Here is a 15346-nt window from a genome sequence, read left to right on the forward strand (position 1 = left end):
TGGAGAAGTGGCCTAGTGGTTAGAGCTGTTGCCTCAGCACTCTGAGGCTGCAGGTTTGATCCCAACATTGCTCCTTGTGACTCTAAGCAAGTCACTTAACCCCCCACTGCCACAGGTACCATAGTTAGATTATGAGCCCACCAGGACAGATAGAGAAAGTACTTAAGAGTACATGATTTTTTTAAAAATAATGTATTTTTCACTCCATAAAAAGGGGGTGGAAATAAGGGTGCGTCTTATGGAGCGAATTCCCACCCACCTACCGTTATCTTATTTAGTTCCTCTGGTGGTCCAGCAGTCCTGCCCTTCCCTCCGGCTGACTCCTGAACTAGCTGCAGCAGCATCAAAGTGGGTAAAAGGCAAGTGCGAGCTTTTCGCACTCCTGCCTTGTCCCGTGTCACTGCGTGAATGGCTGCCCTCAGTTCTCGCAAGAACTGACGGCAGCCATTCAAGCAGTGACACGGGACAAGGCAGGAACGCAAAAAGCTCGCACCTGCCTTTTACCTGCTCTAAGGCTGCTGCAGCTAGTTCAGGAGTCAGCCGGACCACAGGAGGAACTAAAATAAGGTATGGGAGGGAGTTCAGAGGGGTACGGGGGGGGGGGGGTCTCTGCCTGCCTGCCTCAGGGGGTGAGGTGCCCTTTCTGCCTGCCTGCCTCGGGGTGGGGTTGGGGATGAGGAGTACAGGAGGAAGGAAATGAAGCTTGACATGGGGAGCGAAAGAAATGCTGAAGGAAGAGGGAGTATAGGGACAGGGACATGGAATAATGCTGGAAAGGGGAGGAATAAAGATACAGAGATGTGATACTTAATGGAAGGGGAGGAAATGGTACATATGGATAGTGAAGAAGAGAAGAAAGATTGTGCACATTGGGGGGCCTTGCCTGCCTGCTTGCCTCGGGGTGGGGGGCCCTGCCTGTAACTAGGCCACTAGGCCTGCCTGCCTGTCACTAGGCCTGCCTGCCTGCCCTGTGCCCTGTCCCTGCCTACAAATAGACCACCAGAGGGGGGACAGGGTGCAGGGCCTGGCAGGAAGAATTTGGTTCAGAAGGGGTTTTTTTTTCTTGTTTTCCTCCTCTATATCTAGGGTGTGTCTTATGGTCAGGTGCGTCTTATGGAGCAAAATATACTGTATACACTGCCTTGAACTTCTCCAAGAAAGGGCGGTATACCAAATGCCAACAAACAAACATATTCCAAAAGACATGCAATAAGAAAAACCATTTAGTACAATGGTTCTCTGCCCTGCCCTGGCAGCACATACAAGATATGTGTAATGAATAGAAAAGCTGTCTCTCTCGAATATTCATTTCAGGTATTCTGAAACTAGACTTTAACATGTGTCCCCAAGGCATCAACATAAATACTTCAATTTTATTTCTTTTTATGAATATCTGGCCTTGTCTTTACAACAGGTCTTGACTGTGTTAAAACAAACAGGAAAAAAAACACATTTCAATAGGTCAAAAAGTCAGTAGCTTTTAATGCTTATCCTGCTTTCCCTTGTCTCGTACATGTATAAGTGAAGGTTAATTTCCTATCTTGGCAACAGAAATTAGGCACCACTTATGCACCTCAAAAATGCCAAAATAGGTTGCACCTAAATGCTATAGTTTGTAACTGGAAGGGAGTATACCTGGGAGGGAAGGGGTGTGGGCATGTCTCAAACACAGAAGCAAACTTATAGAATACCATTTGTTACATGCATTGCACAGTATACTTAGGCAAGTATATTTAGTATGATAGGTCCATGTACACCTATCATACTAAATGTTTAAACAATTACAAAGTATTTTGAAACTACGAGGGGCATTCAACAATTTTATCTACCTGAGTATGAAAGAAAGTAGCAAGTATGCTGAAACAAATCTGTGCATGTTGTGACATGTCTCAAGGTTACTCATGCACAGCTGTGGTTCATTACAAGTCTAACATTCCAAGAGACAATATGTCAGGAGAGTCCTCATGTGAATCAAGTAAGAAACTGCAAAGACAAAGAAGAGAAAGAAGAACTGCAAAGAGAAAAAGCTAAAGAGGATCCATGAATGCATGACTGCAGTTTATGGCGAGTCTGCCCCATCATCTTACAAAGTTAATATTTTATACCAAGCAGTTTAAGTGGAGTAGAGAGTCCATTGACCATGACCCTCACACTGGCTGTTGGAAGCAACTTCCACAGAAATGTGCAAGAAAGTAGAGGATTTAATTTTGTCAGAAAGACAAATTAAGGTTTCCCGAATAGCTGAAGAAATGGTATCTCGGCAGGTACAGTTTGGAATTATAATTCATGAAAAGTTGGGCATGTCCAAGGTTAGTGCAAGATGGATTCCAAGAATGCTGATGCCATATCAGAAGGCCACGAGGCTCCAGTGCTGTCAGGAGAACTTGAAGATGCTCCATGAAGACCAGGTGAATTTTCTTTATCGTTTGGTAACTGGAGATGAGACTTGGATCTATCACAGAGATCCTGAGTCCAAAATGGATTCAATGCAGTAGAAGCACAAATCATCCTCCACCCCAAGACAGAAAAATCTGCAGGCAAAGTCATGGCAACTGTTTTCTGGGATGATGAAAGACTTTTGCTTCTGGAGTTAATGCAACACAAGACAACCATAACCGGGGAGAGTTACGCCAACACAATGATCGCTTTGCGGGAGTCAATCAAGGAGAAAAAATGAGGAGAACTCACAGAAGGCATGCTGCTTCTTCTTGACAATGTGCTGGTGAACATCACAACAATCACAGGCTTCCATCTGAGAATGTGGGTTTCAGCAGTTGAACCATCCATCCTAAAGTCCTGAGCTAGCTCCGTCAGATTATTTCTTATTCCGAGTTTTGGAGAAATCTCTCCTTGGCAGCGGTTTTCAAGTGATGAAGATGTCAAGGAAGCTGTGACATCCTGGTTTGACAGTCAAATAGAAGAATTATTTTCAAAGGGGTTAAAGTCATTGCAGGAAAAGTGGATGAAGTGTATGGAGCTATCAGGGGACTATATTGAAAAATAAAACAAAAATTATTTGAAAACTCTTCTCTTTCCTACTGAGATAGAGAATGTCCCTCGTATGTAAGGGGTCCTGTATTTTTCTGGACATTGTGTATAATTGCCCCCTTAGTAATCTAAAGACCCTTTGCAGTACAAAATTATTTAAAGATGGTTTTTCTTGGTTATTCTTTGGCTAGCTGGTTGTCACCGTGACAACAGTATAATTTCTGAACTCCTTTCAGAGGTTGCAAGCGTTAGAGACCCAGGCCTTACTTAGATAGCTGACTTTTACTAGACACAGAACTGTATGTTATAGAAGAGTATTAATAGCATTTGATTTGTATCACAAGTGCTAGGGTGTAGGAAGTGTTGCATCAAAATAGGAAAAAGTGGCATGATATATCCTAGAAATAACGTGCTACATAAAACTAAGAACAAATTTCTGCAATGTAAAATTAGGATTTCATAGCACAGCATTTGGGGAGTTATTCAGTAGAAGCATTCTAGAAAAATTAATATACGTTGCATTTTTAAATTCAGTAACAGTTTTTAAAATATATTATTTACAAGGGCCATTCAGCTAACTTACAGGAATGAAAGCAGCAATGTTAGATAGGAACTTAACAATAAAATAATTAAATTTTGCAATATTTGGAGCAGATTCTTTTCTTTTTTTTCCAATACATTTTATTGAAGTTTTGAATACCTTTATAGAACAAATATAAAGAACAGCAGTGTACAAAAAGATAATTAAATCATGCAAGTTTTATTAAGTCAAATGGATGAAACAAGAATATAGCAGTCATACAGTATTAAATTGGATAACATTGCAGTATTTGTCTAGTGGTGCTTAGGTTTTTTGAAAACTGGAAAAGGTGTGATTTTTAATCACCATAATTTCCTCACATTTCCTTATAGAACTTATCTGGTTCCACCATTCATCTGAATTGAGGTGAGTATTGTTCTTCCAATTGCAAACAACTAAACTGATAATTAAGGCAAGCCTAATGTTGAATAGATTGGCAAACGTTAAGTGGATGTCAAAATCTGGATTTGAGGAACGTAATATAATTGTTTTATAAGATACTAGCTGATTACCCGGCATTACCTGGATATTTATTTATTCTAATCTTCCGGTATCGATACACTTGTATTCAGTGATTACGCCTAGTAAAACGGGAAGTATTTCATTGTTTATTTCGTGGACATCTTCATTTTTATCAGCAAGAATGGCCCTCTGTATGGGGCTGAACTTGGACTTAAACGTCATCGGAAGTGTCAGTGTTAATGTCAGGGAGCCTGAAAATTATGGATTATACACTAATATCTGTCATTTTTGATTATTTTTACAAGTCATTCCCTTCCCACAAGAATGACTCTCTCTATGGGGCTGGATTTGGACTTAAACGGCATCGGGAGTGTCAGTATTCATCTCTGCGAACCTGAAAACTATGGGTTAGACACTAATATCTGTCATTTTTGAAACTTTTTGCATGTTACCCCCTTCCCACCCCTACAGTATTTGTTCCCAGATAGTAAGTCATATGTATACCAAGTTTGGTTGAAATCTGTCCATGCGTTTCAGAGTTATGATGGAACATACATACATACATATACACACACACAGATACATCCGATTTTATATACTGTATATAGTCAATGAATTGTCCAGGTTCAATAGAGCAGAAATTTTAATCTAAATCGCATTCCAATATGAATGACCATTTGGGCATGAGAAAAGAAGATGTAATATACAGGTTCCTTGGAGCAAGACTGGCATAGATTTGAAGAAGGGGTCTTTTAAGAATCTTCGCTAATTTAAAAGGAGTCCAGTAAGCATTGTGCATAATAAAGAAGGTGGATTGACAAATGGAGGCAGACATAGTAGGACAAGCTGATAAAATCCAAAAGGACCCCCAGTCAAAGTCTTAAGGGTTCAGATTTAGGTCATGTTCCCATGTTCAGTCTGTATAATGAGTTTATTGTAAATCTGATATGACCTTCAATTATATGTCCCCCTACTCTAACAGGGGTTCTCGTACTTATAAATTGTCATGAACTTAAGCAGGTATAGTGTGATCCATAAATAAAAGATTAGATTAGTATGATCCAAAAGGAGTGACCACATTTATGTTGAAATCTCACGTTTTCGTATATATTTTTGATGCTTTTTTATTTCCACTCAGTAGCAACTGGGTAAAAGTAGAAAACGTCAGAGTCTGAGGTATTTTTAAAAGCAGATAAAGACATATTTAGGTAATCTTTAAGCAGTGACCAATGTTGATGACACATGGAAGATATGTCAGATTTAGCCACGAAATGAGGGTGGGCTGGGAAAGTGGCCAAATGTTTTTTTTCATTGCCAGATAGTTCTAACATTATTCAGAAGCGACTTTATTGTACAGTTGAAAACATGTTCAAAAGCTATTGATTTGTTATTAATAGATTTATATAAGACTCATTATCAGAGCAGATGATTTTAGTAATCTTTTTTTATTTTTTAACTTTATACTTTATTGATTTTTGTTATTAAAAGATAACAAAATACACGAAAGTAAACAATGTCATACATTAAAATAAATCTGATCAGGAAAAAATAGACATCAATTCCAGTCCACATTAATGGAGCCAAATACTACTACACTTTTGTTATAAACAAAGTAAAAATAGAGTATTCCGGGCAGGCAAAATAGGCCTCAATCAAATAAGTCACTTTTTATCTTCAACCAAATTAGTATCTGAAATTTTCTGCACAGGTTTATCTTTCAAGAAATTTTCCAACTGTAATGGATCTACAAAAATAAATTTGTCATTCCCATATGTTACAAGGCACTTACAAGGGAATTTTAGGAAAAATGCAGCTCCCACAGCTAAAACTTGAGGTTTAAGCTGTAGAAATTGCCTTCTCCTAAACTGTGTCTGTCTGGACACATCCGGGAAAATATTCAATTGTTGTCCACAGAACAGTGCCTTCTTATTCACAAAGTACAATTTAAGGATTTGCTGTTTTTCCATCTCCATTTCCATCTCCATACCAATAATGTAGCACGTTTGGTTATCAAATCTTTAGAAAATTCTAAAAATTGAGAGATGTTCAGACTATCTGGTGAAACTAGTCTGTCATTTTCCCCATCTTCCCTTATTTCTTTGGAACTCCTAGGAATATAATATAGATTATCTTGTACAAAAGAGTCTATAAGAGGGTATTGTAAAATATCCTTCAGGTACATTCTTAGGAGTTCCAAAATGCCAAATAGTGAGAGATAGGGAAGTTGAGGAATCTAAGATTCTTTTGCCTCATTAAATTCTGTTTTCTCCATTTGTATATGAAGCAAAGTGCTTTCCTTAATATTAGACATAGCTGTTTGCTGTAAAACCTTAGCTGTACCTTCCAGTTTTTCCACCCTATTATCCAAAGACTTTATCTGAGATTGTTGCTCATTTACTTTAACAGTTACATCTGAGAAAAATTGACATAAATTAGATACAGTAGCCTGTAATGAGGACTCAATCCTGTTAACAATCTGCCAGATATCATTCAAAGAAATTACTTTGTCTTTAGGAAGAACTTCCTTATTAGACCCCGATACCATTTGAACCAGAGTCAAAGGCTGTGCTCCTAAGACTTTTCACCTTCCTGAGATAAATCCATAATATCAGTTGGATGAGGAAATTGTGAAAGAGAGTTTGATAATTCCCCATTCCTAGGGGAGTCAACTGAACTCCCAGAAGAATTAAGTATCGGTCAAAGAGGAGGTTACGGTTCCCCAGAGGAGAGAGACACAGTTTGAGATGTTATGATTACCTTATCTTCCATCAATGGTGAAAATAGGGGTTGAAGATGTCTGTCCATTGGTCCTGAGGTCAGCTGAGATGGTACAATTTTAGCTTTCCTCTTCCCCATTTTGAAGCTCAACAGTAATCCCCTTGCTTCTGCTCCTCGTGGCTCCAAAGGGGCTCATAAGGGGCATAACCTGCCCCTTAGGCCACACCCCTTTGGCCATGCGACCACGGGCCGCGTACCGCGGCTCACAGCTGATTAAAATACTCTCCACTGGGTGAGGTTAGGTGGCTGCAGGGAAGCCTGCCCAATCTCCCAATTTTAGTAATCTTAAGGAGTCTAAAGCTTGGAGTTTACTAATTTGTCGAGCTGAAGTAATACAGACCAAAAAAACTGTTTTCCAGGTAAGATATTTGAAAGCAGAGGAGAGAGGTTCGAATAGAGGCTTCATCAGAACAATGACAACTACATTCAAATCCCAAACAACCGGAGGCGGTTAGAGTGGAGGTTTGGCGTGTCCCCTAGTCTTTGTAATTTTTGACGATGAAGTTACAGGGAAATACTTTTAAAACCAATAGGAGGAAATTTTTTTTCACTCAGAGAATAGTTAAGCTCTGGAATGCATTGCCAGAGATTGTGGTAAGAGTGGATAGCGTAGCTGGTTTTAAGAAAGGTTTGGACAATTTCTTGGAAAGTCCATAGTCTGTTATTGAAAAAGACATGGGGAAGCCACTGTTTGCCATGGAATATTGCTACTCCTTGGGTTTTGGCCAGGTACTAATGACCTGGATTGGCCACTGTGAAAAAGGGCTATTGGGTTGATGGACCATTGGTCTGACCCAGTAAGGCTATTCTTATGTTCTTATGTTTTATGGCTGCTAGATCTAGAAGCCTCTGCATAGTCACTCAGACTCTGACCACTTTATCTGGTCTTCCTGCTGGAGAATCCACAAAAAGGTCCAGAAGGGGATGAAAAAACTTGAGCTTGTACACTCCTGAATAATCTCTAGTACCCAGCAGTTGGAAGTAATTCCAGCCCATGCCTCCAATAAGCTGTAAACCTCCCTCCAATTCTTGGAGGTCTGGCTCCTATCTTGGCACTTTAACTGTTTTTTGGGAGTAGCTGCGAGGTGGGAACCTTAAGATTTGGGACACCTGCCTCTCCCCCCTAAATCTTTGTCTAAAGCCTTGAAATGATCTCTGGTCTCACTGAATATTCAACCTGACCCCTTGGGTTGGATCCTGCATGCTGGCCATGAGATCGTCCAAACTTTTCCCAAAAAGCAATTGCCTTTTAAATGGCAGTTTGCTTAACGTCACCTTGGAGGCTGAGTCTCCCACCCATTGTCTGATCCACAGCACCATGCGGGCGGAAATAGTGTATGCAGAAACCTTGCTCAATACTCTGAATAGATCATAAAGAGTATCTGCTATATAGTCCATATCAGACATTAGAAATTGGTGATCCCATCCGGCAGCTGCCTCTGGATTGTGGTGACACAACTTGGAGTGGCAAGCATGTGCAACATAGGATGCCTCTGCCCTTAACACTGAGGCCACGGCTTCAAATTGTCTCTTAAGAATAAAATCCAGCCTGCGGTCCTGGTTATCTTTAAATACTATTCTGCCTTCACCTGGGAGAAGGCAGAGGTATGCTGGTAACCTGTGCCACCAGGTAATACACCTTTAATAGAGTAAATAACTGGTTAAAGGCTACATCCGTTGAATAAAGTTTTGCCATGGCCTTGGCCACTAGAAGGGGCCCTTCTGAAACTTCCCGGTGGTCTGTTAACATTTTAGTAATGTCATGATATGAAGGAAAGCATGTGGTCCGATATTCTTCAGGATACTCTTCCAATGTTTCTGCCTAACTTTCAAGATTTTATTTGGCATATGTTCCTCACTTGTACTTCTTTCCTGGAACTTTCAAAGATTGGGCCTTGTTAGGACCATGCAAAAACTCAAATTATCTTTTCCCTCTCTTAAAGGAATTGTTTTTGCTGGTAAATTAGGGAAATCCTATCCTTTCAAACTAACAGAAATATGGAATGATATTCCTCTAAGGTTAAGAGAATTAGGCTTATTTCAACTCTCTCATAAAAATTTTAAAACATGGCTATTTTCTAAATTGTAAACTCATGTTCTTTACTATATTTTTTTTAATTGATGTAAACTAAGTCAAGCTTTATTATATAAAGATGTCCCGGTCTATAAATCTAAGTTTTAGGGATCCTTTTACTAAGGTGCGCTAGCGGTTTTAGTGCGCTCTAACCCCGCGCTACATAAAAAATACTAACGCAAGCTCTATGGAGGCATTAGTGCGTGCGACAATGTAGCGTGCGTTAAAACCGCTAGCGCACCTTCGTAAAAGGAGCCCTTAGTTTAGCTTAGTTCGAGCCTTAGTGCTGCTCATGAGTGAGCACTGGGTAGTTGAGGTTTGCAGTCTCTATCTTTAATTCTTAGAGAGAGACAGTTAATTTAGTGCCGAGGGCTTAAACAGCCTGTGCACAGTCGGGTCCTATCTGAGATCCAGGTTCCCTCCCCCTCCAGCAGTGATGCAGAATCATCTGCTATAGGAGGACCTAGACTGGGAGAGTAAAGGCATATTTACTGAATCTTCCTCATCCCAGTCCTCAACTGACTGGATCCCCCTACCTCTTGAGCAAGGCTTTGTTGGGGTGGACTTGTGCTCTTAGGGGGGAGAGATGCCCAGCGCCAACATCGCCCCGATTCCTAAGGGTTCCATGCGGCTTCATACATCATATTAATGAAACTTGGAGGAAAACCTTGTCCAGGACACCCAGAGGGCATCATGTCCCTTTCTGGGATTTTGCGGCAGGTGCGCGACTGTACTTCACTGGGGACGGACTATTGCTCTTTCCCTTCTCTAACTAGGCTTTTTGACCTGGAACTCAAGTCATCAGGGAAATAGAGGGGGCTAAGCCAGCAGCTCCTGTTCTCCCCTCCCACGCACCGCGTGGCACGCGGAACACGGATGATCCGTGGAATGCCATCCATTGCAAATCTGGTATGAATCTGAAGCATTCTGGCCTGAGGAATCCAAGGGAAATGATAAGAAATGAAAAATTTCTGGCTGCACCTTGTTGAAAAGAGATCAGGCACATTTATACACATTTTAACAGAATGTTATTCAAACACTCACTGGGCCTAAATTGTTAAACCAAGATATTGACAGAAAACAGCACAAATTAAATAGTCACCTGTATGCCTCTGTGTAGAGCACATTTTGAACAACAGTAAAGGATTTTTCTCTTACTATGGCTACCTAAAGTACCCTTTTACTAAATCAGGGCTTAGTGCATGCTAACACAGGGCTTTCCCAGATGCCAACCCAGTTTTACTGTGGTAGTATATAGGAGGATTCTTTTCTTGTAGGTCCCAAGCTAGATATTCTATTATCATGCGATACTTGCAAAACAATAATACTGGAGCACTTAGGTCTCGAGTCTATAAATGGCACCGTTAGGCGCTGTTTACGGCACCTAACTTGACTTATGCTCTGGTAGGTGGCAATGTTAGATGCCAGTATATTAGGCCAGGGTTTCCTTGGCCTAATTTACTGGCACCTAACATCAACGCCTACCAGCGCCTAAGGCAATCCACGCCTACTTTTGAGCTAGGCACAGGTATGCACTGGTAGGCGCCTCAGTGTAGACACCTACAAGGGGCTGAGTTAGGAAGTGCTAATGTCCTGCATTAAGTTTGCATAATCTAACTAGCATGTGCTAATCAGTATACACTAGCTGGATAACTCTTTCATGCCCATTCTCCCCATGCCACACTTCTTGACAGAAAACTATAAAAAAAAAAATATATATATATATATCACATGATTATTACATGCTAAGAGTCAAATGACCACAAAAACTTTACTGTGTTTTGCGAAAGGTCTTTTCTCCAATGTTAAGCATGTATTAGCCCTTAATGTGGTTTAGTAAAATGGCCCCTAAGTGATATTTTTTAAACATTTTTGTTTTCATTATATTCAAGTGCCATCTGGCTTTTATGTTTATTTGGGAGTTTTTTAAGTTCCAAACATCTTCCACAGAAATTGGGTCTGTCTGGGACCATTTTCAACTATCTTTTAAAATACCAAATCAGGAAAGCACAGATATAAAATTGGTGGGCCAATTAAATCCCCTTTTGACTCTTATACTGCAGAGTTTTTGGTACACTTTTATAAATGAACTTTATTCCATAAGCATACACAAATGCAGTTAACTTCCAAGACTTCAATAAATATGTTCAAGCAATTTGAATGTAAGACCAGACTCAATCGGAAACAAATTCTGCCTCATAAAAATTTTCAAGTGTCAAACTGAACCCAATAAGTACCAAAACTGATGGAGTCAAGGTAGTGTAATCTCAGGTAAAAAAAATTTAAAGAAATTGCACATGACAAAATTTCTCACACTATATGGATCCATCACCTGTATCTCAATAATACAGTGATCAAGTTAAGGTCAGGTTTTATGTTTTCTACAATGTATTATTTGCATATCATAATGACTTAATTCAGGCTTTTTCTCTCTGTTCTATAACACAGCATATGAAATTTGGAATATGAACAAACTAGCAAAAAGCTTTTTCATGAAATAATTGCAAGCAATTTTAACATTTATTTTATTGAAGGCCTTTATAGTCGATGGCTATTTATGAGTTCCTCAGCTGCACAACTACATGGCTGACAGGAATCGTGCTGCCAGAGAAAGGAAGCATGAAAGGAAGCATCAGAACGAGTCTAAAAACTGAGCTCTACATGATTATACCAAGATTATGAATCTTCTCATCAAATAAGTCACACAGATGAAAAGGGTCCAATTTACTGCCTGAGGAATGCACTATACTTAATTTTATAGTTTATAGACCATGGCAAAAAAGACTGATACTCACTTATATAGGTAATACTCTGCTTGATCTATCTCTTCTCGAGAAGAAATGTCATCAATAAACTGGTAAGAAAAAAATATAGTAAAAGGAAAAATTACTACTTTCATTTACATAGTTGCAAAAGGCAAAAGTAGCACTTCATGGGTACATACATACAGTAAAAGCTAGTCCCTGCTTAATGAAGCTCACAATTGAATCCAAAAAAGAGAAGAAAACTAAGAGGATCTGGGAGCTGTATGTGAGGTTCAGAAACTTTATTAAGAAATTGCCTAAAACAAAGCCATGCTTTGAGTTGAACCAGTTTGGGGATGTCAAGATTGCAATGAAAAGGTATTTTAGGCTAGATTTGAATGAATCACTTTACCGTATTTTCGCGGATATAACGCGCGCGTTATACGTGATTTTACGTACCGCGCATACCCCTCGCGCGTTATATGCCTGAGCGCGGTATACAAAAGTTTTTAAACATAGTTCCCACCCCGCCCGACGCCCGATTCACCCCCCCAGCAGGACCGCTCGCACCCCCACCCCGAACGACCGCTCGCACGCGCTCCCACCCGCACCCGCATCCACGATCGGAGCAAGAGGGAGCCCAAGCCCTCTTGCCCGGCCGCCTCCCCGACGTCCGATACATCCCCCCCCCGGCAGGACCACTCGCACCCTCACCCCGAAGGACCGCCGACTCCCCAACAATATCGGGCCAGGAGGGAGCCCAAACCCTCCTGGCCACGGCGACCCCCTAACCCCACCCCGCACTACATTACGGGCAGGAGGGATCCCAGGCCCTCCTGCCCTCGACGCAAACCCCCTCCCCCCAACGACCGCCCCCCCCCCCAAGAACCTCCGCCCGTCCCCCAGCCGACCCGCGACCCCCCTGGCCGACCCCCACGACACCCCCACCCGCCTTCCCCGTACTTTGTGTAGTTGGGCCAGAAGGGAGCCCAAACCCTCCTGGCCACGGCGACCCCCTAACCCCACCCCGCACTACATTACGGGCAGGAGGGATCCCAGGCCCTCCTGCCCTCGACGCAAACCCCCCTCCCCCCAACGACCGCCCCCCCCCCACGAACCTCCGACCGACCCGCGACCCCCCTGGCCGACCCCCCCACCCCCCTTCCCCGTACCTTTGGAAGTTGGCCGGCAGACGGGAGCCAAACCCGCCTGTCCGGCAGGCAGCCAACGAAGGAATGAGGCCGGATTGGCCCATCCGTCCTAAAGCTCCGCCTACTGGTGGGGCCTAAGGCGCGTGGGCCAATCAGAATAGGCCCTGGAGCCTTAGGTCCCACCTGGGGGCGCGGCCTGAGACACATGGTCGGGTTTGGCCCATGTGCCTCAGGCCGCGCCCCCAGGTGGGACCTAAGGCTCCAGGGCCTATTCTGATTGGCCCACGCGCCTTAGGCCCCACCAGTAGGCGGAGCTTTAGGACGGATGGGCCAATCCGGCCTCATTCCTTCGTTGGCTGCCTGCCGGACAGGCGGGTTTGGCTCCCGTCTGTCCGGCCAACTTCCAAAGGTACGGGGAAGGGGGGTGGGGGGGTCGGCCAGGGGGGTCGCGGGTCGGTCGGAGGTTCTTGGGGGGGGGGCGGTCGTTGGAGGGAGGGGGGTTTGCGTCGAGGGCAGGAGGGCCTGGGATCCCTCCTGCCCGTAATGTAGTGCGGGGTGGGGTTAGGGGGTCGCCGTGGCCAGGAGGGTTTGGGCTCCCTCCTGGCCCAATATTGTCGGGGAGTCGGCGGTCCTTCGGGGTGGGGGTGCGAGTGGTCCTGCCGAGGGGGGAGAAGAATCGGACGTCGAGGGGGGGCATCAGGCTTTCAGGATGGGGACAGGACTTCAAGGGGGGACAGGCAGATCTTCAAGGGGGACAGGCAGACCTTCAAGGGGGACAGGACTTCAAGGGGGGACAGGCAGACCTTCAAGGGGGGACAGGCAGACCTTCAAGGGGGGACAGGACTTCAAGGGGGACAGGCACGGAGAGGCGGGGCAGTGCACCGAAAGTCAGAGCGGGTGAACGGTGAGTCGGGGCAACCAGAGGAGAGTCGGGGCAGTGCACCGAAAGTCAGGGTGAGTCGGGGCAACCAGATGAGAGTCGGGGAGGGCGAAAGGAGAGTCGGGGTGGCCAGAGGAGAGTCGGGGAGAGCGAAAGGAGAGTCGGGGTGGCCAGAGGAGAGTCGGGCAGCATGCGCGTTATATGCCTGAGCGCGGTATAGAAAAGTTTTTGTACATATCATCGTGATTTCTGCGCGCTATACCCCTGTGCGCGTTTTACAATGGTGCGCGTTTTATCCGCGAAAATACGGTAATTTAGGAAAGGGTCTCTGCCTTCTATGACAACAATTCTCATTAAGCTCTGGAAAAATCTTCTGGTACTATCATCAGAATGCCCCACATTTCATGCAACAGCCTCTGCCTTCTACTCCAGCCAACCTACACCCACATCCATGACGTAGCAAGAGAAGGAGGTGCCACGCAGAGTGCCCCCTCAGCACTCTTCTCTGCCAAGTACCTCTTGAAATCTTGACCGACAGCAAGCAGCACCTCCTCAGTCGGAATCGAAGACAATTCCAAAGTTCTGAGCAGAGGAGACTGGAACAATGACAGTATTATTTACAGAGATGGAGAACAGAGGAGGAAATGCAGAAGGTTTAGGAGGAAAGAGGAGCAGCTCAGAATTGGACATGTTTAGTTTCAAATAACCAAAAATAGACTCCAAAAACCTGCCAGAGAAACTTAACAAGATACCAAAAAGGAGGCAGTAAAGATCACACGGTTCTCGCAGAGGCTGCTTGCTGACCAAACAACTGTGAACACACAAGAAGATAGTGTAAAATCAATATTTTAATTGTTATAATTTAGTAATGGAGTACCCTCAGTGTGATAGAGCAGCGAAAGGAGCAATACTCCAGCGCTTCACATCATGAGACAAGGACCAGCCAGTCCCTGCCCCCACACCATCATGGACCTGGTATCCTGCGGATCTCCCTGTTTTTGGGAGACTGTTTTATCATCCGTTTTCATCTTCAGCTAAGTCGGCTTTTTGATTCTTGTGGGAGTTTTCTGGGGGAGGTTCTCTGAGAGACTGTTTGATTGACCTCACTTGTGTTTTCTTTGTGCTTCATTTTTCACTTCTTTTGATTTACATGACACACCCTGGAAGTACACCATGATGGTGTGGGGGCAGGGACTGGCTGATCCTTGTCTCATGATGTGAAACGCTGGAGTATTGCTCCTTTCGCTGCTCTATCACACTGAGGGTACTCCATTACTAAATTTTAACAATTAATATATTTATTTTACACTATCTTCTTGTGTGTTCACAGTTGTTTGGTCAGCAAGAAGCCTCTCCGAGAACCGTGTGATCTTTACTGCCTTTTTGGCATCTTGTTTAGTTTCAAATAACAGCAGGACATCCAGGCAGCAATGTCAGCCAAACAGGCAAAGACTTTTTCTTGGACATTAGGTGAAATTTTGGGTGTAGAGAGCTAGGTCTGGGTGTCTTCAGCATGTAGGTGATACTGGAAGCCATGGAAGGAGATCAGGGCACCGAGGGAAGAGGTGTAGAGAAAGAAGAGGTCCTAAGACAGGACCCTGGGATATGTACTATTATATAAAAAATGTGCCCGAGATACGATTGTGAAAGCGAATATGACAATGCAAACCTCATTGAAAAGCACATTAC

General features: G+C 43.4%; 1 protein-coding gene across 3 annotated transcripts in view; it reads right to left on the reverse strand.

Annotated features, from left to right (window-relative positions):
* The window catches only part of MRPS27 (mitochondrial ribosomal protein S27), a 144822-nt gene that overhangs the window by 105993 nt on the left and 23483 nt on the right, over positions 1-15346 (reverse strand). For all 3 annotated transcript variants that reach the window (XM_033929102.1, XM_033929083.1, XM_033929093.1), the window contains exon 4: positions 11678-11736. In XM_033929102.1, coding sequence (XP_033784993.1) covers positions 11678-11736 — 59 coding nt within the window. The remainder of the gene's footprint in view (positions 1-11677; positions 11737-15346) is intronic.

This window comes from Geotrypetes seraphini, chromosome 1 (genome assembly GCF_902459505.1).
Source record: "Geotrypetes seraphini chromosome 1, aGeoSer1.1, whole genome shotgun sequence".
NCBI lineage: Eukaryota > Metazoa > Chordata > Amphibia > Gymnophiona > Dermophiidae > Geotrypetes > Geotrypetes seraphini.